General features: G+C 41.0%; 1 protein-coding gene across 1 annotated transcript in view; it reads right to left on the reverse strand.

The window, feature by feature from the left end:
• efna3a (ephrin-A3a) overlaps positions 1-9,501 on the reverse strand; it is a 58,944-nt gene extending 49,443 nt beyond the window's left edge. The window contains exon 1 of the mRNA XM_038725184.1: positions 8,899-9,501. Within this exon, the coding sequence (XP_038581112.1) occupies positions 8,899-9,008 (110 nt within the window). The 5' untranslated portion in view covers positions 9,009-9,501. The remainder of the gene's footprint in view (positions 1-8,898) is intronic.
• Between the last annotated feature and the right edge of the window lie 14,138 nt (positions 9,502-23,639).

Consider the following 23,639-nt stretch of genomic DNA (forward strand, 5'->3'; position numbering starts at 1 on the left):
TGACTGCGCTGGCTAACAGCAAACAGGTGTGATAACCATGAGTGACATGGCGGTGGTCAGGAAAGGGTTAACGTGTTATTAGTTACTTAATTATCGGGTCATTGTTTATTAAATTATGTTAGTAAGTATTTCACAAACTAGTTAGCAACTTAACGTGAACACATCACTTGACTCCGACTGCAGCACCATCCGCTCAGCTGTTGCGCACTCTGCTACATGTACTGCTGACAGTGCTGACTGAGAGTACTGTAAACAATGGAGTCAGAGCATGCTCTGCTGAACACCATGTGACACCATTTCTAAATCACCCAAAGCATTGTTTTCTGCATTATATGTTCTGTAAAAAAGGTTTTCTTATCTGTGCATTTAGGAAAACCTATATTCTGATAGATAGATAGATGTTTATTTAGTCCTTGCGGAAATTCATTTTGTGTCATACAGCAAATGTCAGACCAGACAACCGCCCCACCAACACAACATCCTGCCCCGAGTGCTATACAGTATATCTGTGATAGGCCCATATCGGCCAATAAATCGGTCGGGCTCTATTAAATATGCATCACAAGCAAGTATTGTTAGTGAAATGCCACTATGCATTGTTTTGATGTTTAGTCAGCAAGTTTTTTGCTGTTGACAAAGACAGAGAGATCTGTCAGGCAATAAACTAGTGTTAGCTGCCTGCTCATGTCATTTTCCATTTTCCTCACGTTGTAGCCAGTCGTGCACTTACCCACAGCTAATTCTGGATGATAGTAAACAAGAATCCCTTACTTACAGTTTAAATACATCACATATATGTTTTAATCACCTTAATCTATATTTCTGGACAGTCAGAGCTGAGCAGCAGCTTCTTCTACCAGCCTGTAAAAACACAACATTAGCTAACATAAGGTTAGCTCAGCATCACAAGGAGAGTCGAAAGGATACATTTAGATGATATCTGATATTTACAGCTTTATTCTTCAGATGTTACTTACCAGCAATGTAATGAATAGTATAATGTATAAGTATAATGTAGTATATAATCCCCTGTCTCAAATTTCACGTGTCCTCACCTGGTCCCCCTACTATTATCATTGAATAAAATTTTTTTACACATTAAAGTGGTCTGATTTTCTTGATATATTTTAATTTTGAAGTTGACTTCAGTGTGTAAGTTTTAGTGGCATCTAGAGGTGAGGGTTGCAAATTAAAACCAAAGGCTCACTCACTGCTCACCCCTCCTTTTCCAAGCACAAGGGGGAAGCTATGGTGGCCGACATGCTCTGTTGGCTCTTGTGCTAAATAATACGCATGGTCCTCCATTTGTCCAAATTTCACTTCTTACTTCTAATAAACCAACGACTACTACTACTACTACTACATCTTCTTCTTCTTCATACATATTCAACGTAGCAACGAAATGTGCTCTGTAGAGCAGTTTGTCTGTTATTTTCTCAAAAATGTTTTCATCCATATTTAATAATTTATCTTAAACAAATTGTAATTTCTTTAGTGCAATCAAAAAAGAAATTTGCTGGATGTTCAGCAAGTACCTCGAGTTTGGCACTTTGGCTGTCACCATCTGTGAACATATTTGGACGAGAGGGTGGAGGCAGCTAGCTTGGTTCACAAGGTGCATCCGTAATTCACATTAACTGTGATATTAATTTGGATGCTAATTTTGGCTAGCGAAAAACAGGCTTAAAACAAAGTACACTTACCGGAAAAAATTAAAAGCACACTCCATAGAGTGTCTTTTAGAACAACTGACCTCTGAAGAAGACATTTTTAGGAGGTTAAAATGTTACAGTTAACTTTCATGAACTGAAAACACACTGTGTTAGGGTCAAAGCTGTTAGACAAAACAAAGACAGCACTTAAAAACAAGTTCACGGCAAGTTAAATGTACACTGTGCAATGAATACAATACACCTCGATTGGCAGGTATTCGTCGAGCGACTTGTAAATTACAAGTTAGCCACACCCTAAAGCATTCCCTGCTTTATCGTCTATTTTCCTCTAAATGGGACCATAATGAACAAAATGAAAACTGTGCTGTACTGACTTGAAACTAGCGAGACTATGAACTCATTCGTAAAGTGTTTACTGAGGTAATAAGTGAGAAGGAGGGTCGCCCCCTGCTGGTCATTAGAAAGAATGCAGGTTTAAGGCACTTTTGTATTGGCTCAGACCCGTAGGTTGCCACTTGGCTCAAACACTGCATAATGGCTTGTGTATGTAGGTCATACTGTACAGTTTACTCTGTCCAAAAGCATTTTATTTCACCACTCTGTGTAGCTACCTCACCAGGCAGAGTATTTAAATATCTGCAAATGTAAAATTTGAGCAGCACAGCCCTCCAGCTTCCACACAAGGATATAACTTTCATTTCTTGCCAGTAGGTAGCTTCCCGTCCAATCCACTTACATCACACTTTCAAGCTCTAAAGACTTTGCTATCATATTCGTAATAGAACAGTTTCGCTTGAAGATGATTTACTGATTTAAATGTTCCCTCTAACAATATAAGAGGGATACATTAAGCCACTGGAGGTGGTGGCTGCTGCTGCTGCTGAAGGGTCAAATTACTTTTAGTCATTCTGGATGCACAGAGCACTAGAGAGAGATTTCAATTTTCTTCAAATATTCTAATTACAGAGATGATGGCTGCCAAAGGGTCTTAGACCTTCATATAATTACATCTTCAAAAGGAAAAATCTCAATTATAACAGAATACCTAATTATTACACTGCCCATATTCGAAATTGCCCTCACATGAAAGGAAAGCTAGAGCCGTATCATCCACTAAGCTGTGAGGACAGTTTCCACTTCTTGTACACCGCTGTTGTTAAGCACCCAAGAGCATTAGAGGGAAGACCTGTCACGGCTCAAGACCTGAAGGGAATGAACAGAGAACAAGATATGACAGAGCACAAACCTGTGTCCTCACTCGCTGCCTTTTTTATGAAGGGACACTGATAACTCTGAGGGCGCTGGTCAGTGCAAAATACCACATCAATTGCCATACCTCAGAAGAGGCCTTCTGCTTCAATAACAAAACAAATTATTTTGACCAACTGCTGTGGCTGCCATATCGTTTTCCAGGCGATGTAGCGTAACAAGGCCCATTTCCCAAATAATCAAACTCTAGCCAGTGACCATCCAGTTATCAACAGCTTTGATCTTTTTCCTACATGGCAGCCATTTCCATCATAGCAGGAATGTAATTTCCCAGTGGGTAACGGGCACTGCAGTGCAGACTCCTAGTGTAATGTACTGTGGAGCTACCTTTCGGAAGTTGGAAAGCCCTCTTTGTGGAAAGCATTTGCATTCAAATCATTGAGTCTGAAATTGGTTCTACCTGTCTGGGATCAGGACTATCTCCTGTGGGTTCCCACTGCCAGTTAAGTACAGTTTTTATAACCTTGGAGCGCAAGGAATGCTAATGGTTTTTGATGGCCTAACTATGTTTTTCTTTGGACTCCTAAGAAAGTAGCACCACCCATCACCTGGGGTAACTCCAAATGAGTCCCATGGCATGTTCCCATCAGAACCCATGATCAGGCTTTAATGGCCCACCAAACCTGCCCATTCCTCATGATAATAACGCTGAGCAGGCTTGGGTTCTTTTGGACCTATAGTGGGACCAGAGAGGATACAGACGTAGAAACACCAAGATGGAAGGTTTTATTGTGAAAGAGTAGTCAAAATGTTCACAATTTCCCTTCACTTCAGATCTATTAAATTCCAGGTTGATTAAGTGCCTCCTCCAGAGGTTTAATCTGTATCCCCATCCAGCTTTTAATTTAACTCACATTCACTACACAGTAAGTCCAATTAGTGTTTACCAAGAGCAACAGCCCTCTTGTGCTGCTTTATTAAGTCTTTGCAATTATTTAAGTTTTCATCACGTTTGATTGTAAGTGTGGAGAAATCTTAACAATGAACATCAAATAACAAATCATCTTTTTTTAACTTGCTTTAAAGTGTTAAGCAGATGAGGAGTGAGATATTTGGCAAAAAATATACTGTATACTGTTGTTCTCACCTAACCTGTGAATCTGTGAAGCAGGCTGAATGTAAATGCATTCTCTAATGAAAACATTTATTTTTTTCTTGTAGAGGAATAACTTACAGTTTGTTTAAGTCTCACAAACGTATCTTTCATCTGTTTTTTTTAACCTTTGTCTTCTCTAAAGTGGCCTCTGCTGCAAGACCATGTTTAGTGTAGACATAGTTCAGGCCTCCATGGCGTATGAACCCGGAGCAGTGACTGACAGGCCTGTAATAATCAATTCTCAAGCATGCTGTTCCAAGGCAATACTTGATCTGAGTTTCCTGAGCTCAGCTCTAAATACTTCATGGCAATTTACTGACACCGTGAAATCCAATCAAAAATGCATTTGGACATTGATCACTCAGATTGATTGCTGCTCAGAAAGCAACCTTGTTGTGTTTTTGTTTGGCCAGGGTCCATTCACTTTCCCATTCCATATAAATTTATTGATCCGCACAGCCACTCTTGGATCCATAAGAACCATTAGACATCCTTTCAGTGTTTCTCCATCCATTTATGTGACTCAGAGCAGATTCCACTGAGCTAAAAATGTCCACTTAGCAGACACCAATACAGGTCTACAGTGTAATGAAGCCAGGTGATAATGTTAACTATCCCTTTAAAAGCACTGTTCATCCAAACTAATCTTCTGGATGCCTAAGAGAGATAAAGAATATAAAGCAGTCAAATGTATACAAACATTTTGAATAGTTGGGAGGAGAGAGGATATGAGAAGGAATACTTCATTAGAGGTGGAGAGACATGTTTAATTCAAAAATGTCTAAAAGGTCAATTTGCACTTTTTAATCAGTGTTATTCACACATTCTCATTTAACACAACTGCAACCAGGGAAAAAACTACACACTATTTAACGCTGTTTGAGACATTTGTGTGGTACAAAGAATGTGAAGAAATTGAATGCCAGCGAGTAAGATGCATTTGTATGCCAAGTTACAGAGGCAGTCGAGAGACAGAGCTGCATGCAGACGGACGTGCATGTAATCAGGAATCAAATCGACTCGTCTCCTGTATGCCGCCTGCGCCGTGTTGCAAAGGGCAGAGGGGCAGGTGAATGGCGGGTGCTATTGTCTCTGAGCATTGGTCCACATGAATGACCCAGCCTGTGTCCACATTAGCACGGATCAACTCCTGAGGGTATCATCGCCTCAGAAAACAACAGCTACAACACATTCGGCCAAATAACCTAACTTCCATATCCAGTAAAACCCACGGTCTCTTTCACCCTTCCTGACTTTTGGCCAACTCAATCAATCTTTCCCTCGCTTTCTTTTCCTGACAGACTGCTCCACTTTCCACCTTTCTAGCGTGTTCTCCTTCCATTCCGCCACAATCTCTCCATTGCACTCACCTCTCCCCCACAGTAGTTCTCTTCACACTTTGCATCCTTCCATCCATTTTTTGGATTTATCCTTATCCATCACTTTCTCCATCACTCTCTTTCTGTTTTCTTCATTTCTTAGTAACAATTCCCTTTACTGCAACTTAATATCAACAAACTTTCCCCTGTAGGGTTTCAGGGTTCTCCTCTGCCCCCCGGGGAACCATCTCCAGCTAGAGCTAGGTCTGCACACACCCACACAGACCGACCTGGTGGTTAATGAGCCTGTTATGTAGACTGCACCTTGACTCAACATTGATAACCAGGCCTCTACACTACAAACTCTCAGGGAAGATATTTCTCAAGATGATCATTTATTTTGTAGCACCAGATATGGTGCGCCGGGGACTGGGTTGTTTTTTCTTCATGTGGTCCAGGGGCCTGACGGACACTATTTCAGGTTCAAATCGGGGTCATAATGTTTGGCATGAAACACGCAGAGTTGTAACTCACTGAGGATCAGCCACAAACAGCAAAAGAAAACTGTAATCTTGCTGAGCACACGAGGGAATGGCAATTTAGCAAAGCAATGTGTGGCACATTTTCTCACTCAACTCAATTCCCTTCTATTCCTTCCCACACTTTTTGCTCCAGTGTCCTGCGAAGTTATAGGCATTAGTAGAAACACTGTGTGACTTGGGGAAGGAGTGGGAGTGAATGAAAGCAGCGCTGTTGTTTTGATCATGCTAGCATGGGGTGCCCAATTATGGTGATGCGGCCTGTCTAACCAGTGAGACCAAACACCTGATGGGAGGAGGTGGCAGGAGCAAGGGACGGCGCTTGTGAGTAGGCGAGGCTACTGCAGTGCACCGCTGCTCCCGCGTGCTCTCAAGATGTTCCACATCTCCCCCCTCTAATTGGCAGATGGCCTCAGATGCGAGATGATTTAATGGCCTGCGTGTGTGTTTTTTCCTGCCTCAGTCAGCCATTAGCAGGGACATCTGTAACGAGTTGGCCAGGCGCACTGCTGAGAGCGGAAGCTGAGAGCAACACTTTCTAATGGGGGGTAGTGCGATCGTGACGGACTTGGGTGGTAATCAAAGCACTCTGAGCTATTTCTTTGCGTTATGATAATCGAGACATCTCGTTTCAAATTGTCCGTGGCAGAGGGAAAAGCTATGATAAATTGTCTAATGTTGTTTACCTCAGAACGGCGGCAAAGAATCAACAGCACAGTATTACTGGCTATCAACTGTGTGACAGTCCCCTTTTGACTTTCAATACACCAGAGCAAGCCATTTCTAGCTGAGCGTTATCATAAAAAGCCATTTTCATGGCTTTGGCACAAACAGCTTGGCTTCCAAGTGATCCCATTTCTTGCAGCTGTGCCGTAACCATCTGCGCTAAATGCTGCGCTCAAGGGTAAAACATTAAGGCCTCAAACAGAGCTTACCCCTACAGGCCTCTGGTTTCTGGCTGTCTGTCGCTGCCTTCATTTCTTACTGCTCCCTCCTGAGCTGGTCTCCATAACCAGAATTGGATGAGGGAATGAGCTGCATCGTTGACCAAGTGAGGCCTTCAGCAGGTTCTGTATGCATGTAGACATAGTGTGGAGAAGTGGCCGCGAGCCTAAGGCCTTTTAAAGCCTGATGGCCTTCAGTATTCTTGCCATAGCCTCTGAGGATTTGTCTGCTACCTGCAAAAATGGGTCAATTTTGGCATTATTTTAGAGATTTGTATCTCACTGTGGAGAAAGAGGTTTTGCACACGCAGGCATATAGAACCGCACCTGCACTTTGTCTCTGTTTCCCTCCCTCTCTCTCTCTCTCTCTCTCTCTCTGTCACACACACACACACACACACAGTATTCTGAATTCATTAATATGAGCACATATTTGTAATTTTCACACATAAATGCCAATTTAAAGCCACAAAATATGCTAACACTGCAATGAATGACTACATTGAGCAACCTTACCCATGCTGTGAAAATCATTTTAGACGGAGCACATGCCAAAAGACTAATTAAAATTGATAAATAGGACTAATACTGATTATGACACTTAAAAACCAGACACCTTTACAGAGCTTAAATGCAAGTAAGTCTCACTTAATATACCCCTTCTCTATTCATGTCACACTGACAGGATTAACTGCACTCATAAATCTAAAATAGTTTTGAATGTGACTGTGCCATTCATATATTAACATTAATGAGGATGTGCTGCAGCACCACCTTGACTGTTTCCATCAGATTTTAGAGCAGTTTCCCACTGGCGGACTGGAGGAAACCTTCAAATATTTGAATTATCCTACATCCACATACAATCAAATAACTTTCACACAATTTCTAATTCTAATCATCTACCGTACGTGTACTCTCGGCTGAGAGCCTGGGAGGTGAATGAGGGACCAGGAGCAGATGGGGGGGTGGTAATGAGATGTAGAAAAAAGGGAATTGAGGGGGACAAGCTGGCTGGTGAGACACAGCAGAAAAATAAGAAGGGGAAGAAAATAACCAAAGTATGAGATAGAGAGAAGCGATAGGAGAGACCCATGTCTGAGGTGAATACAAATGGACAGAGGAACACAGATAGAGGAGGAGGAGGAGTGGGGGGAGGCAAAGAGGGAGGTTGTGTGAGGACAGGAGATAAAAGAATGTGAGAAAGATGGATTCACTGTTGGCTAATGAGAAGACAAAGGCAGTAGAATCCACATCGATCTCTGCCCCACAGCAAGCTGGCTTTATAGCTCACAGGTAGAGAGAGACAGGAGAGGCCCGGGAAGCTTACCTGAGGGTAAGCAACCTCACTGTTGTAGGAGGAATAGGCGCTGTTGTGTGTGAATACATGAATGTGTGTTAAAGAATTCATCGTGAGCGTATATAGTCCAGCAGATTTAAGGAAGTTTGAGCAGTGCATGTGGATGCTGTATTTGTGCTGCACGGGGGAAGGCGGAATGATGGACAACACAAAACTAAAAGCAGGGTAAATGAAAAGATGAATACTTAAATGAGTCGTCATTGTAAAGCGGTAGATGGACTAAATGTGAGGTAGAAATCAAATATTTATATAGTAACCACTCTGCATGCAGGGCGGAAAGAATGAACAATGAAGAAACAGTTTCCCTGTGGAGATGCATTACTGTAATCTGATTAAATGATGATAGGGGGAGAGAAATGTGGCGCTGAAAATTGTTTCAGAGATGAAAATAAGCATCTATTTAGTATTAGTATTTTACTATTTAATAAGACAGTTGTTGACTATAACAGACACTCAGGTTGATAGTCTGATGATGTCTGGGATAATAATTGGCTTATTGGTGGTAGGCTATTTAATGTATTTCAGGGGTGTTTCAAGGGCTTAATGCTGTAAATAAAAGAAACGCGTCGCTGCAGAGGACGACCACTGTCTTGTAAACAAGTTCTCATCAGCACAGGTGCGCATCAACAAAGAGGAACACAAGTTAATTTGGTGGTAACAGGGACAGGGCTGCGTTACAGCTGCAGAAAGCCACTTACAGTAGGTTTGAGCTGTTCCAGTACACCGCGTGCCGGTCGCTGGCTCTCGACAGGTGCAAGTTTGTAAGCGCCAGCGTGATGAGGCTGAGAGAAAACGTTGCGAGAGCCATAATCCCTCCGGTGCTTGTCCAGCCCTGGTTCTCCTCTCTTCCTTCTACGTCCCCGCTCCTTCTGTCCCAGGCGCCGTGCGGCTCACAACATCCCAGCGATCAGAAACGCTTTTTCAAGTTCCCAGTTACCTTAACAACGGGTTGAATCAGGGTGACTTCTGAGTGGTTACGTGTTCTTCAACTCAAATCCCATTGCGACGAGACCCATTTGGATATGTACTCACTTGTGCCAATTCTATTAAGGACTTCTTTCTTGTACCCGCACTTTCAAGTCACTCTGTTTGACAATTCTGCTTTCATTAGAGAGGAACAATACAGGTAGTAATAAGGCAATAAAGGTTACCACATTCACAACTGACAGCTGAAGTCGGTGTTTATTATTCTTTAGACAGCTTTAAAGCCGCTGGAGCTCCGTTGAAAGGTTTGTGTAGCCTACCTGCCGCTCCTCTCATCATCTTCAGCAGCAGCAGCCAAGCGCTGCGTACACAACGCTACAAGCCCGCCCTCTGATGGAGGAGCTGCGCTCACATGTCCATCTATTATGCCGCCCCGCCCCCTCTAAACGTGCACCATGTTTGTGTGTGTGTGTGTGTGTGTGTGTTTCAGTAACTGGAGAAAATGCTATCCTATTACAGTTTTTTTCAATTGCTAAGATGCAATGGTCAAAACTGAAGCCACTTTTTCAAAACTCTTCACACAGTCTGCATTAGTAACACGCATCTTGGCCAAACAGTTAATCTCACCACCAAAAGTCACTCAAACCCCCAAAACACTAAACTCGTTCAACCAAAATACTGGCAACAATTCTCACTCAGAAAGCATCAATTGTCACTCATAACACACTGACCTAGAAAACACTAACAACAGAAAGCATTATGTAAATTTGTTGAACTTTTATCCTTGAAATTTCACTGATATTTTAATACAAATCAGTATTTCATTATAGAATACAGTTGTTTTCAGTCACTTTGATACATTTCTCCGATCAGAATTGAAATTCTACTTTTTAAACCTCCACATTATCTAGTCGCTTGTAAACATCATATATAAAAGCAATTTCTCAGTCTTTTCAGAAAATTTATGCAAATTATTATGTACATTTGTCTGCTGTTTCCTACATTATCAATTGCTTACTGTATGTCATTGTGTAAGTCACTACATGCAAAATGGTTGAATACGTCATAATCTGCATTTTCCTACATATGTCTATTAGGCTTGTTTTGAAAATGTGTCCTACAGTAAATTGATGAAGTTCTGATCTGTTGGGCTGTGAATAAGAATCTGTGGCCCAATAGACAGGAACATCAACCGGAGGGGGTGTTTTCATGTTTCCATTTCTTATTTTGTAATTGTTTCCGTTGTGCTATGCAGTGCTGTAAAATAGTCTTGTTTTTTTTATTTTCTGCATCACAATGACATGCTGTCAACAAATTACAGTGCATACAGTAAAAGTGTAACTGTGAATCCTATACAATCTCTTGCAATGTTTTACTGTAACTCTGTACTGTTGAAATGTATCTATGCCATACAGAAAAAGTACAGCCTTGTGCATTTTCAATCATTCATCAAAAGTTTAGCCATAGTTTAACAATACAAATAGTTTTGCAAATGTACCAAAGCGACTGAGAAAAAATGGAAGAAACCTGTAACATATTTTCACTTTATTGACTGTACTATAGTATATGTTACAAGAATGAATCAGAACTACATTCAGTAATTTACTTGTGAAAAAAATAAGTTCCTGACATTTCAGTGTTGCAATACACTTTTTTTCAGTTGTGATGACCAATGACCACAGTCTGTAATAGAAGCACCATCACCTTGGCCAATTCTGCTAAAATACAAGCACATTTCTTGCATTACACTCAGCTTGCAGTTTTACAGTAAAACCACATATTTCCCTAAAACATAAAATGGATGTAAATGTTCTGCAAAGATTTTCTATATATATATCTGTCCAGCTACAGCAAAAATGCAGGAAATTTTTCAAACATTTTGTTTTGAATGTGTTTTTAACAGTTTTGGATACAGTGTATTAGCATTTGAAAAATGTGCTGCAGATATATAGTGTTTGCAGGTGGTGAAGTAGTAATGAGAAAAGAGTTCATGAATTTTGGAGAAAGGGGTCATTGAACGCATTTTGTGTGAAAGCAATGAAAAATGATTCACAGTTTGGTCCACATACACTTCTGTTGCGCTGACTGTGTGAAGAGTTTTGACAATGTGACTTCAGTTTTGACCAACGCAGGTTAGCAATTGAAAAAAACTGTAATTAACACCTTAGAATAAAATTGTGATAGCCTACTTTTTTGATTGTACATAATTCTTGGAGGATCAGTGATATTTTAGGTTTAAGATTAAGATGATTGGGAAAAAAGTAGGCTGAGGTTGGGATATGGATTACACTAAAGGTTTGTTTGAAGAGAAGGTTAAATTTATGAACATAGGTTTAGTCCTTGGGCATTAACTTTAATGAACCATAAAAGAGATAGCCTACAGCTCAAGTTCAGAAAGTTCTACTGTTTTTGTCAGTTTCGTAAGTAGGGTATCGGCTAGGTTCAGTTTTACTTTGAGATTAAGCTGGGAACACACTTCCTCACCAGCTGTGAACTGAGTCATTATGACACATTGAATCATTATCATGGTTAATTATGAGCACTGCTGAAATTTCTGTCAACCAGCGAGGAAAAATGGAAGCTGTTTGATATACAAATGGATGTTAAATTAAAAGAAAAAACAGCATGATGGTGGTGGAGAGTGAATACTGGGATCAGACTGAATCACCGGCCCAACTTGAGATTGGGAAAGACGGCAAGGTCATGGTCCAATCATAGCGGGGTAAAAAAAAATTGCATGTTTAAGTAGACACAATGCACACGCACACAAAATGCACATTGGTTCCTTGGTAAAAAAAAAAAAAAGCCATGTGTGATGATCAGTGAAAAGATTTGTGGCTTTGCTAAAAACGTTCACGGTTTAAGTCCTGTAAACCCACACCTGGCGCCACCTATGCCTATCTATAAGTGTGATGCTCAGACTGGTCTGAGGCTTAGTCTGGATGCCAGATATTAGAAATGTACTGTACAAAAGTATATCTTTTGTGTGCTGGCTTTTTTTTAGAAAGAGTTTATTTCTTTAAGTCTTTGGAGTGAAGAATATTTGAGATATTTTGGATTCACTAATCAACAGGGGATAAGGGTTAAGGTTACAATTAGGATTCAGGTTAATATTAGAAAATAAATACAGCCAGTGGAACGCCATCAAACGTATAGTAATAACACGTGTGTGAGTAAGTGTATGTTTGTGTGTGTGTGTGTGTGTGTGTGTGTGTTTAACAGTGAAAAACAGACAGAGGGGAAGTGCATGAAAATTTGGAGACTTTAATTAACCTGTTTAATTTCGCCAGTGGTGGTTTAACCACTCTATCTAGCCTAACGGCAGCTCGCAGTATTAATGGCTCAGTTAATTCCAAATATTAAGCATTAGCCTCGGTTTGATTAACTCTGCCAATTTCATATCTCATAATAGTGTCCTTTTTTTGGAGGGGATATCAGTGATATTCACACCCATAAACGTGCTCGTAGACGCTGTTGGTGAAACTTTAGCTGAGGCGATCGAAACATTAATCTGAATGACCTCGAATGATGAATGAACGTTCATTACATTTCTTAGCCAAATCCCTGAAGGTCAAATTCACACTTCTTAGAGTGAGGAGAAGTAGCCCGGAGTCAGCTGTAGATCTGCTGCCTGCTTCCTCTCTCAGTTTTCATTCATACACACTATCTGTCTAGTTTGCTTTCGTTTGCGCTCACTCATTCTCTGCCTCTCTGTTGTTTTTGTCAGTGATGACGCCTCTCTTGAGTGCCCTCCAGGCATGTTGCCGTGGCGACTGGAGTAAAGGGGAGGATGAAAGAGCAAGTACCATCACTTTTTTCTCCCAACTCTCCCTCTCTCTGTCCCACCACCTATCTGTGCAGCTCCACTGGATCACTCGCCTCCATCCACTCTAACATTTGTCATCCTTTTGTCGCCTCACACTCAGGAGGAAAGTATTGCATAGAAGGGGCATATTCCTCTATTTCTTCATAAACTGATGATCTCCTGTTTGGCTCCTGCCTCCTGTTGCGTGCACCAACCACAATGCGCCAATGAGAATGTGATGGAAATATAGAGAGTGACATTTAATATGTTTCCTGGACCCATCTCAACCAGTAGAAATGCATATTTATGATGCACTTTGTGTGTACGAGTGTGTATTTTGAACATGTTAGTGAAGCTTCCCAGTGTCATAAGTTATTGAACACATTTCTTCTTTCGACTTTGTGCCATGTGATACACTGTTAATGAATGCATATTGTCTCCTGCAGCCTCTGCAGCTGCACAGTTTGTATTTTGCTATAGGCATCAGTACAGACTATGGTTACCTTGATTCTGACTCTGTTTGTTATTAAGTCATAAAAAGCAGCTATGTGTTGATTATTTAGCAATTTGTAATCATCAATCAGCCTAAACAGTTTCTTGTTGACTTGATATTGATTTCCTACCAACTTCATTCCTGGTGTAAACAATATTCTAGTTGAAAATGTGCAATGTGTTTCTTCCTCAGTGGGATTTCTTTACTCTTCCTTCTGGCTTCTATCTCTAATTTCCTACACCCATCTGTTCCTCTTCTCCCTACGTCTCATTTTGGAGTAATCTCATCTTTAATGTTAATGGAATAAAATGAGGTTGTCTTGATTGAGTTAAATGTCCAGTGGCGGTGTCAGTAAACAACAATTTATTTGATTAATCAGTTAATCTAGTGAAATGTCAAACTTTGAATATAAAGTAACTATGACAAAAATAACAACATGAACAGAAGCCTTCTGAAACGCAGACAAATAAACACCTCTGTGTGAAGGTAAGCGTTTGTGTAAAAATGTATCTCTGGCCTGCCACTCGTGCTTAGCATTGTGTCATCAAACTGTGCTGACACAGTCACCTCGCCATCCTCCCTCATCCTCATTTCCTTATTCTTTCATTCGGTGTGAATCTGCATTTTGCAGTCCCTTAATTCCAGTATGCCCATACAAAAAAAGAGTGAGGGCCAAAAAAAAAAGAGTGTGAGAGAAAGAAAGATAAAAATAAAGAAAGCCTGGGGCATGGGGACATCGAGGGTAGGGGTAAGGAAGAAAGTACCGTGCAGGAATCAAGGAAGAGGTAGAAAAGGTTAAAGAAGACTAAAGTATAAACTGAGAAGCTAAAGAGTGTAGAGTGGGAAGATGGAGAGGGAGACATGGCAAAATTAGTTAAATGGATGAAAGGCCCACAGTGTTTTTGGTAATGGTGTGGTGCTGAGGAGAGTCCTGGCCTGAGCTCCAGGTGTGCCTCCTCCATTTTGTCCCCCGAGTGAGGTGCTTAACCTGCCTCGCTTCAGTAAGTACCCTGCTGTGAAAATGGCTAATGTGATTGTGAAGATATAAGCCCAGGATAATGGCATCTGCCAAGCAATCAAGGACAATGTTCCTCGGTGTCAGGATGTGATGAAAAGGGAGCACTGGGAAATGGATGCTAGGATGAGGGCTAAGCCTTTGGGGAAGGGAGTGTGATGTGATGGTAAATGGTTGTAAAGGACAGAGGCTTGAAAGAGCAAGGAGATGAACTGTGGGGACAATATGTTTGGAGGAACAGATTGATGATAAGAATAATAATGATAATAATAATAAGAAATTAAATATCAAAATCAGGTTAGGAGTAAATTGTCATCAATTAAGAGCACAACACTCAAAATATGGCCATCATACGAGGGCTTAGAAGTCGAAAAATAACCATGAAGCCATTGTATTTTATTGCAGGCTATACTTCACTTGAGATGCTTGACTTGTCTAAAAGACCAAGAATGAATGTTATATAATGCATTCTCTACTTTATTGTGAGATGTATTAAAAAATGGTTGGAAAATTGCCACACCTATTCCATCAAAATTTAAGGTTATAATATTCTTGAAACAAACTAGCTCATATGACAAGTTGTCCAACCACCTCTGAAGGCAAAAACGGAGCTCTTTCAAACAGCAAACTTGAAGCAGGGGTGAAAAACCTGCCATCATGCATACATTGTACATAATAAAAGGTGAAGGATTCTATAGTGTGAAGAAAGAAAAAAGAGAGGTTGAGAGAGACGTTCAAACCCTGCTTTCAGTCTTTCCCCGCACACCTGGCCAATTACTTTGTTGAACTGGGTGTGCTTGTCAGATTTGGAAGATTACAGAAATTCAGAAATGGCCTGACACAGCCCCTCCAATTCAGACTACGTAGAGGTGTGGGAGAAGGGAGTTTCAGACGCTGAAGCATGTTGGTGAAGCAACCTGATTCTGTTATGGAGCCACTGTATAGATGTGTGGGAAAATGTAATTGCAAAACCTCAGCAAACCGCCTGAGTGACTAAAAGCATGCTCTCTGTATATGCTAACCATAACATAATGTGTGTTTAAAGATAATAACAAAGTGGTAAATATAAAAGCTAATGGACGTGACTAGAACCTCACAATGATACTTAATAAATGTCGTAGATGCTAGAAAAGCAGGAACTTGTCAGGAAAATGGTTAAATGATCCCAAACACACCCACATACTGACCACCGAGAAATAACACACAAACTTATTGGGAAATCAGGGGATAATCAGTGCAAACAAACCGTTTTAATCGGGCAAACGCTCCAGTATTCGTTTCATACCAAGGTTAGGTGTAAAAGTAGCCTAAATCACATCAAATTTGGGAGGCATTTTAATGCTTTTGACAAGAGTGCTAAATTAAGTCCTGATTTTCCAGCAGAAGCTGAAACTTGGTTAGATGGTAATTTCTTTATAGGCCACACACACTTTCAGTATTCAATTATTCAGCAAATCAAAAAAGGATTTAATGTAGAATATTTGGCCCTAGATGTGTATCATATCTAATCTAATTTAATCCACAAGACTGGGTAATAAAGTTTAGCCTTTGCTATGCTGAACAGTGTACTCAAAATCATCTGTGGGGCAAAAATACCGTGATCTGCTGTTGTGGTGGCAGCCCGGCTGACGGTGAGAGGCCTGGTTATTTCTCCTTTTCCTACCATTCTGTTTTCCCCTGTGTTTTGCCTGCTTCTCTGTGTCTCCTCCTCTCCCCCTGCGTTTGGGTCCTCTCTGTCCAACACACTACATCTGCCTTGTTTTGACAAAGACCAGTTTTGTGTTTGCCATAGGATTCACTTTAAGCTTAAACTCTTAACTAAACCTAAATGTGGCTCAGAAGATAAATAAAATCTCTCAAAGTACACCTAAGGTCAGCCTAATGCATATGAGGCCTCTGCTTGGAAGACCGAGAGGCACTGAGAGGGTTAAGAAGGTGGAGGGGTGTTGAATGATAGAAAATTATGTTTTGACAGTCAGTAGGTGGCAGGGCATGGGGAACGCCGAGAATAGATGCACTTCCAATGGCATGAAATATTGAGGAGAGGAGAGCAAAAACAAAAACTGAGCAGCATGTGTCTGATGAGCAAACAAAAAGAAGAGAAAATTATTTGCATGACTGTTACAGGGAAGAGGTATATTTTCCACTGCACAGAGCCTTCAGGAAGCTGAAACAGAACAGTACAGAACAATCATGTGTTTCAGTACAATTCAGGAATCTAAAAAGGCTTTTTTTAAAAAGAATTGATCTTTTACTATAAAAGTCGTAGCAGCACTGGGAATGTTGACCCTGTAAAAATGGGAGTAAGCTTTCATAGCACATAAAATCTCAAATGTAGGCAGTTGAAACCATTAACTTGTTTTTCTTTTTTTTGAAAGTATAGATAAATATCAGGTATGATTTAATTACTTATGCAAACAGAGGTGGAAGGAGAGGCTTCAATGAAAGACACATCATCGTAAAAGAGAATTAAACTGTTGATCTTTCATTCACAGATGTAATCAGAAAGCTCTGAAAATATGGAGCTGACATTTTACTGTAGTATTAGCATTATTGATAGAAGCAGGTGCAATTCAGTAACTAATCTGATAAAATACAGTTTGACCTGTAGTAAAAAACGTGTCTGTAATCTACTGCAAATATACAGTACAGACTGGCTAATTAATATGGGTTGATGAATTAATAACTACAATATATTAACTGTATATTGATCTGGCCGGTATTGTCACATGGATGGATGATAGATGATAGATGGACAGATGGATAGAGGATCAATGGGTGGATGGATTGTTCACTGCGGCTGTGTCTTGGAAATTAGGTACACATTGTTATAGAACACCAAGCATTAAATATGCCTACATAAACCTTATTCAGTAACATTTGACAAGTATTGATGAACCTGATAGCATGCTGAAAGCCACAAGAGATATGAAAATTGCTGCAAAAATCTGGAAGCCAGGAGGTGATGATTCGCCATTTTCTAAATGTTTTTTTTTCTCTCACTTGAGTCTGTTCTAAGTGAAGCTCAGAGGACTGGTTTTGTGCGACAAAGCAAACAACAGCTGAGTCGATAACCAGGCTCAAATCAGCAGCCTCGACTGACCACAGGACGAGCATCGATTGAGGAAGCAATTAAGCAATGTATTCATAAAGAATTGTTTCTCTCCTCGTCCTCTCTTCCTCCTTCTTCCGCTCTATCATTTCACATTGCTGTCTGTTGGTAAGTAACCGTTATGTCCCTGACGTCCTTTAATGATCAGTAATTGGCTAGAAGGAGGGTGTGGCCAGCAAACACCAGTTCCCTCTCATTGTGCAAACTTAACGACACTCCCTGAATGGCAAAGATTTCACTTTGCATCTCATCCCTGTGCTTGCCCACAGCTCTAATGAGAAGCTATGGAGGTAGAACTGCACTGGCGGAGAGAACTGACTGGCAGTGTGAATCAGAGTCAAAAGGCAGTGTTAGTCATTGCCATCACAGCCTCAGGGGTTGGCTGTATCCTGCATGTACAGGCTCCATAATGTGCGCAGTTATTTTTAGCATAAAAACGACTCGCAATATGCCATAATAGCTTGTACAGTACATGCAGCTGGAACACTCCAGATCAAAGTCTGACCACTTAGCCCGCTCAGCCTTGTTATCCTTGTCTCTATATAGAGACTTTGCTCTGTGTTGTCAAACAATGATAATCCTTACTCACTGCCTCCACTCACCTATCCATCTATCCTTCATCCAAAAATATACAGCCCCACTAAACCTGCTGCGTCTTCACACTGACAGCTATTTTTTGCCTCCTCTGTAAATGTTAGGTCGAAAGTTCACTTTGAAATAATGGAGCATGTGACCTTTTTCTCTGTGAGCAGAAGATATTGCTCCCGAGGAATTGGAGCATTTTGGATGAGAGGGTGTACAGAGGAGGAGGGGTGAAGCAAAGCCCTGAGGGAGAGGGAGAAATGTCACAATCACTACCGGAGCAAGGCCTGGCGTGGACATCAACCTTTCTCTGTGTGTGCTTTCTGGAAAGACAAAAAAACAACTGCTGTATTATGGCTTCATATTATGAAATAGGAATTTGAATGAGACAAGTAGGAAGACAAGCTGATTATGGAGCATGATGGCACACTGGGTACAATATTAATCCAGCTGATAATTAATGGTTTAATTGTTTATATATGCAGACAGCAAAATGCAGTGTCATTTATAGTATACAAACCTGTTATAGGCTCTTACTCATAACCAAATGGTCTGCGTGCAACAATTTACTGTAGCTCGGCCTTATTATTATGACTTCTTGTAATACTTCATCTTAACATGTCAGATTAAACTGTATCGTGTGTATATCTTAGATCAGGTCAGGGCCCTAAAGGGGTTGCAAGATAAATCTGAGGTGATGTGAGGGAAATTCAATCTCTGACTTATTCTTATAACTGTGGCTATTCTCACTATGGCCATGCTCTCTGAGTCCAAATGAAAGTAAAGACAGAAATGACCACTCAGTCTCAGCTTTTGTATCTATCTGCAGATAGGGATCTACTTCCAGGGAAACTTGTCACCTCAGATACAACATTTAAACCTCACAGAGTATTTGCTGACAAAACAATCTCAGCTCCAGAAGTCCACATAGCTTTTGACCATTTCACTTAGTCTTCATCAGCAGGTTAACTCAGCTAGTGCGGAACTGAAGATCTCTGTCATTGTCATATTGTGCCACTGCATCTGGCACTTCATGCACGTTAGGAATTATTCCATCCATCCATCCATCATCACGGCTTATCACAGGGAGGCTGGAGCCAATCATTAGGAATTATTTGCAAATACAATTTAACCAAGTCTTTGTAAATTCCTGCACTGATGTATGTGAATGGTCTGTGTTTATCGCCAGAAATTACATCAATTGTTGATTCAAGGGTTTGTCTATTAGGTGAAAAAATTAAACCCTGTCCAACTGTTCAAAATTACTTTACTCCTGGTCATCTTCTATCCGCAGAGCACAGTATCATAGCAACACATGGCAGGATGCCCAGAAGGCCTTCACTTGATGCTCATGAGTCCAAGTGATGATTGGGTCACTATCCCTTTGGCTCTGACCAATCCCAGCTAGTGATGCCCAGGCAAGCCGTCATGAGGTCAGTATGTCAGACCTGACCATCTTGCACAACCCTCCGCCTGCAGAGCCAAAGGAGCTGACTGACCTAATTAGCTATTTGAATAATTGCCGTACTGTCTGGCATGTGGCTGATTTGAATGTATGTGAGTGTGTCCGTGCTTGTGTGTTCTAGTGTTTGTGTCTACGTAACAGAGGGAGTGACGGCGAGAACAGATGGCCAATGGCTGGACTAAAATGAAACATTTTCGGTGCCTTTCATTTATTGCTATAGACGATATCGGTTTGTAGTCAAAAGTTGACAAGCTGCCATTACTGCAGTTGTACCTCAATGGTTAAACCACATGTAACACAGTTATCTATGTACCTGAAGTAAGTCTGTCAAAGAGATCCTATAGAACCTGTTACATGATTTCTAGAAGTATTTCCTCTTCTGTACTGTCATCAGCTGCCTCAACAATACACATGAAAAAATAGGAGAGTAAAAGCCACAAGCCTCTGCTCCATGACATCAGTTTTACTTTTATTAATCTCAGTTAAACCCTTGTATTTCGCTTGCATTCTGAGCCAACCATGGACTGCTGAAGACCAACCCTTACCAAGCAACTTACTCTAAACAGGGTAAATGGTGTGCCACCACCCAGGATAGAACCGTTTGCTAGCTTGGTAGTAGGCAGAAATTCGGCTTTTATAGCATCACATGTTTTATTTTTTTATTGCCTATTTGTGAATGGGTTGTAACCTCACATATAACTGAACCATTCACCGGTTTTCTCTGCTCACTCTAACAGCTTCTATACTGCTTCCTATACGAAGAAATCAGGACAGATTTTAAACTCTGAACTCCACACAGCAACAACACCACAATTAACAAAATGGAGTCCGCCAACACCAAAAAAGACAGGCTCCCAGCACAACACAGCACAACTCGAACACAAACTCCATGTGAGAATAAAAAATAACAAAAATGTTTTATGTGAAGCATGGAGAGACCTCGCATTGTTTTGGTGCAGGACAACAACACACAGTGTTAGTGCTACAGTAATGCTCTTTACTCAGTGGCATTTTCTCCCAGAGGCCAAGTGAAGCCAGGCTTCCCCTGTTTTTATCAGACTATATTTATCATTTTTAAAAAACCACAATGTTTTTAGTTTCGATAAATGTTATGTGCTGTTGCTGTCATCTCTGCCCCATTTCTCACTGAGTATTTTATAATAAGTGAATCAACGCCCCTCTAAATGCAATGCGTTGGATGTGTGGTGAATCATTATATTGCACCACCGTAGATTGACGTGCATTCTGACTAGGTGGGGAGGCCAGGCAGAGTTGGCATCCCTTTGTGAAAATAAAATTAAATGATTAACCAATCAAATGAGGCCACTGTCATGCCACTGCCTAACTGTGATTAGTCAGCCGCTGTCTGGCTTCACGCCAATCAAATCACAGCGTGCGATCAACGTCATTCAGATGAAATAACAGGAGCTGTTAGCAACTTTAGCTGGTGCAGTTATGGAGGGTGGAGATTTGGAGTTTTTAGTTATAATAAATAGTTTTACTAAACCAAAACTGGAGCTGCGCCTGCAAAGGAAAAAGGGGTTTCGGCCGTTCAATGAGGAAAATCCGTACAGAGTGGCTAGCTGGTAGCGCCAAACTTCAATCGACTGTTGTGGAAGAACTAAAAGCCAGTGGGAAATTCTATAACTTGGTTATTGACCACTCTGCCACCATGAAAGACAGGAGAATGCCCTCCTTCTCTCTCTGAACTTAACTGAACTGCAGCTATGTGTGCGATTTTTGATGTGGTTATATTGTTTGTTTTGTTTTGCTTGCCTGGATTTAGCTGTGAATGAATAGTCCGCTGAAGTAACCTTGTTTTTACTGCGGTTGTGTACGCACGCATACATGATGAGCTCCGGACAGCACCTGCCACAGGGCACTGGGCCAGGTTAGGCTACATGACTAATTGTTTATACTCGGTTGTTAGTCTTGAGTGATGTTGTGTTATGAACGTTTGGTCAAGCATTAAATAAGAAGTATGTAGGCCTATTTGATACATGCACCACTATGCAAATGTAAAACTTCAAACGTCTTCTGATTGAGCTTGTGAATGCTTCATTTATTATTATTTATTTATTTTAGCACTATATGTATACTATTTGGGTTGAGAGAGAGAGAGAGAGAGAGAGAGCGTACGTGTGTACTGTGTACTTGTGTGTACTGATAACAGTGCGCGGTTAAGTGTGATTCAGTTTTGTGTAAAATTATACCCTGCACTGTAATAGCACATACATTAGATAATTGTCCTCCAAAAAGGACATCCCCTCTCACTTGGCTTCCCCAAAAGTTTACCCCACCCCACGCCACTATACTTACTATGGTTTAACTGTTATAAAGTGTGGAAAGAATCTCATTTATAATATTCAGTCCAGCTCACTAACTTTTTTTATCATCCAATACATTTTAGCTATGCTGACATTGCTGAGCCTTTCTGGTGAAAGATACACAACGCCGACGTATCATTTTAGCTAAATAAATGTAGTCAATGTAACATTATCATGTAATAGGCAAGGGTTAGTTTAACATCAAGCAATAAAAATATTATTGTAACTTTGCAGTGTGAGTTTGCCAGAGTTTCCAGCATTTTGTGTGATGCCATTTCTTGATATGTCTCTGTTTTGGCCAATGCCGAGTGCTTGTTCATTAGTTCAAGCATGCGCATGAGAACACACTAAGAAACGTAGTAGGTGTAATTTGAAAGCTCATAGCAACATGGAGGGCCGGCCCGTGGCATGGCGACATATGCGGTTCCCTTGGGCGCAAAATGTCAGGGGGCACCGCAAGAGAAGGCGCGAACCCACTCAGCCCAGCTGATGCGACACCGGCATACGCCGTGATAGTAATTAAGTGCACCACCTGATGAGTCGTGTCGTTGTATAGAGTTTTGCATAAACATCAAAAACCTGAGGCGCAGCCTTGCTCTGTTTGGGACTGTGAGCAGCACTTTACCGAAGCTGCTGAAGTTAACACGTGTGTGGATTTGTGGTTAGTGTTTTCCAGTTGGTTTCGGTTTCACATGCAACATGCAGTCCCAAACTGTGTTGGTCAAACAGTCTAACGGGGATAATTCCAGTGGAGCAATAAAGTTATGCACAGCAGAGTACAGGACTGGTAGATTCTGAATGTGCATAAAGTTTTGAACATGAGCAGAAAATCTGCTGAAACACAGGAGCTATTAAAGTCCAGGAATTTATAACTGAACTAAATTCATTTATATGTGACAAGGTGCACAACATTGTCAAGGCCCGGCCCTGGCAACACGCCACTGAAAACTACACATGGCCTTTTTAAGATTACAGTTTGCTAGCAAACTCCATGATTACAGAAGTCATGGAGTTTGCTAGCAAGCAATTCCTCCTAAATTGGCTCGCTGTTAGCCATACTGTGGATGCTGGAGAGAAGCGATATATTAATGCTATTTTCCCAAAGCCTTTTTCATAACCAATGTTAGTAGTGCTTTGAGACCAGTAACTTTGACATTTACACAGACTACCACCATCTGGTTAGAACATCTGAAACATCTCTGCCTCAACTATCAGTGTAAACATGTTCAGGTCAACTATGCCACCGCAGCCATGTTGGCAGTCTTTGAGAGTGCAACACTTACATCGGCTGTTGGGTCAACCAACACACAGACATCTTTAACAAGTTAGGAGGTCTCAAGCTTTTTGTTCTGCTCCTGATCACATGTCAGCCCAACCGAGAGCGACAAATCTAACTATTTAAATCTCCTTGTTCTTGCTTCTCCCTCAGCACCCTGGATCCTTTTTTTTAGTGAACACCAGTATGAGCCACATGGGGATCAACTGACGCTCAGAGAGCTATTTCAGCAAGCCACACAGACCGCTCTGCTGTAAGCACTTGTACAAAGGCCAAGTGCAATGTCTCAGAGGAGTATTGTTAGTCTGTAGTCCAATGAGGAGGAGTAATGAGCCAAGCAATCAGTGTTACTTGTTCATAGCACAGTGACACACAGCTGACGTGGTCGCATATGGAGTTATACAAGCCTCATGAGGGACTACATCTGTTTTTAAGCACAA

This window comes from Micropterus salmoides, unplaced genomic scaffold, assembly GCF_014851395.1.
Source record: "Micropterus salmoides isolate LMB-PRFRI ecotype aquatic unplaced genomic scaffold, ASM1485139v1 Ms_hic_scaffold_17, whole genome shotgun sequence".
Taxonomy (NCBI): Eukaryota; Metazoa; Chordata; class Actinopteri; order Centrarchiformes; family Centrarchidae; genus Micropterus; species Micropterus salmoides.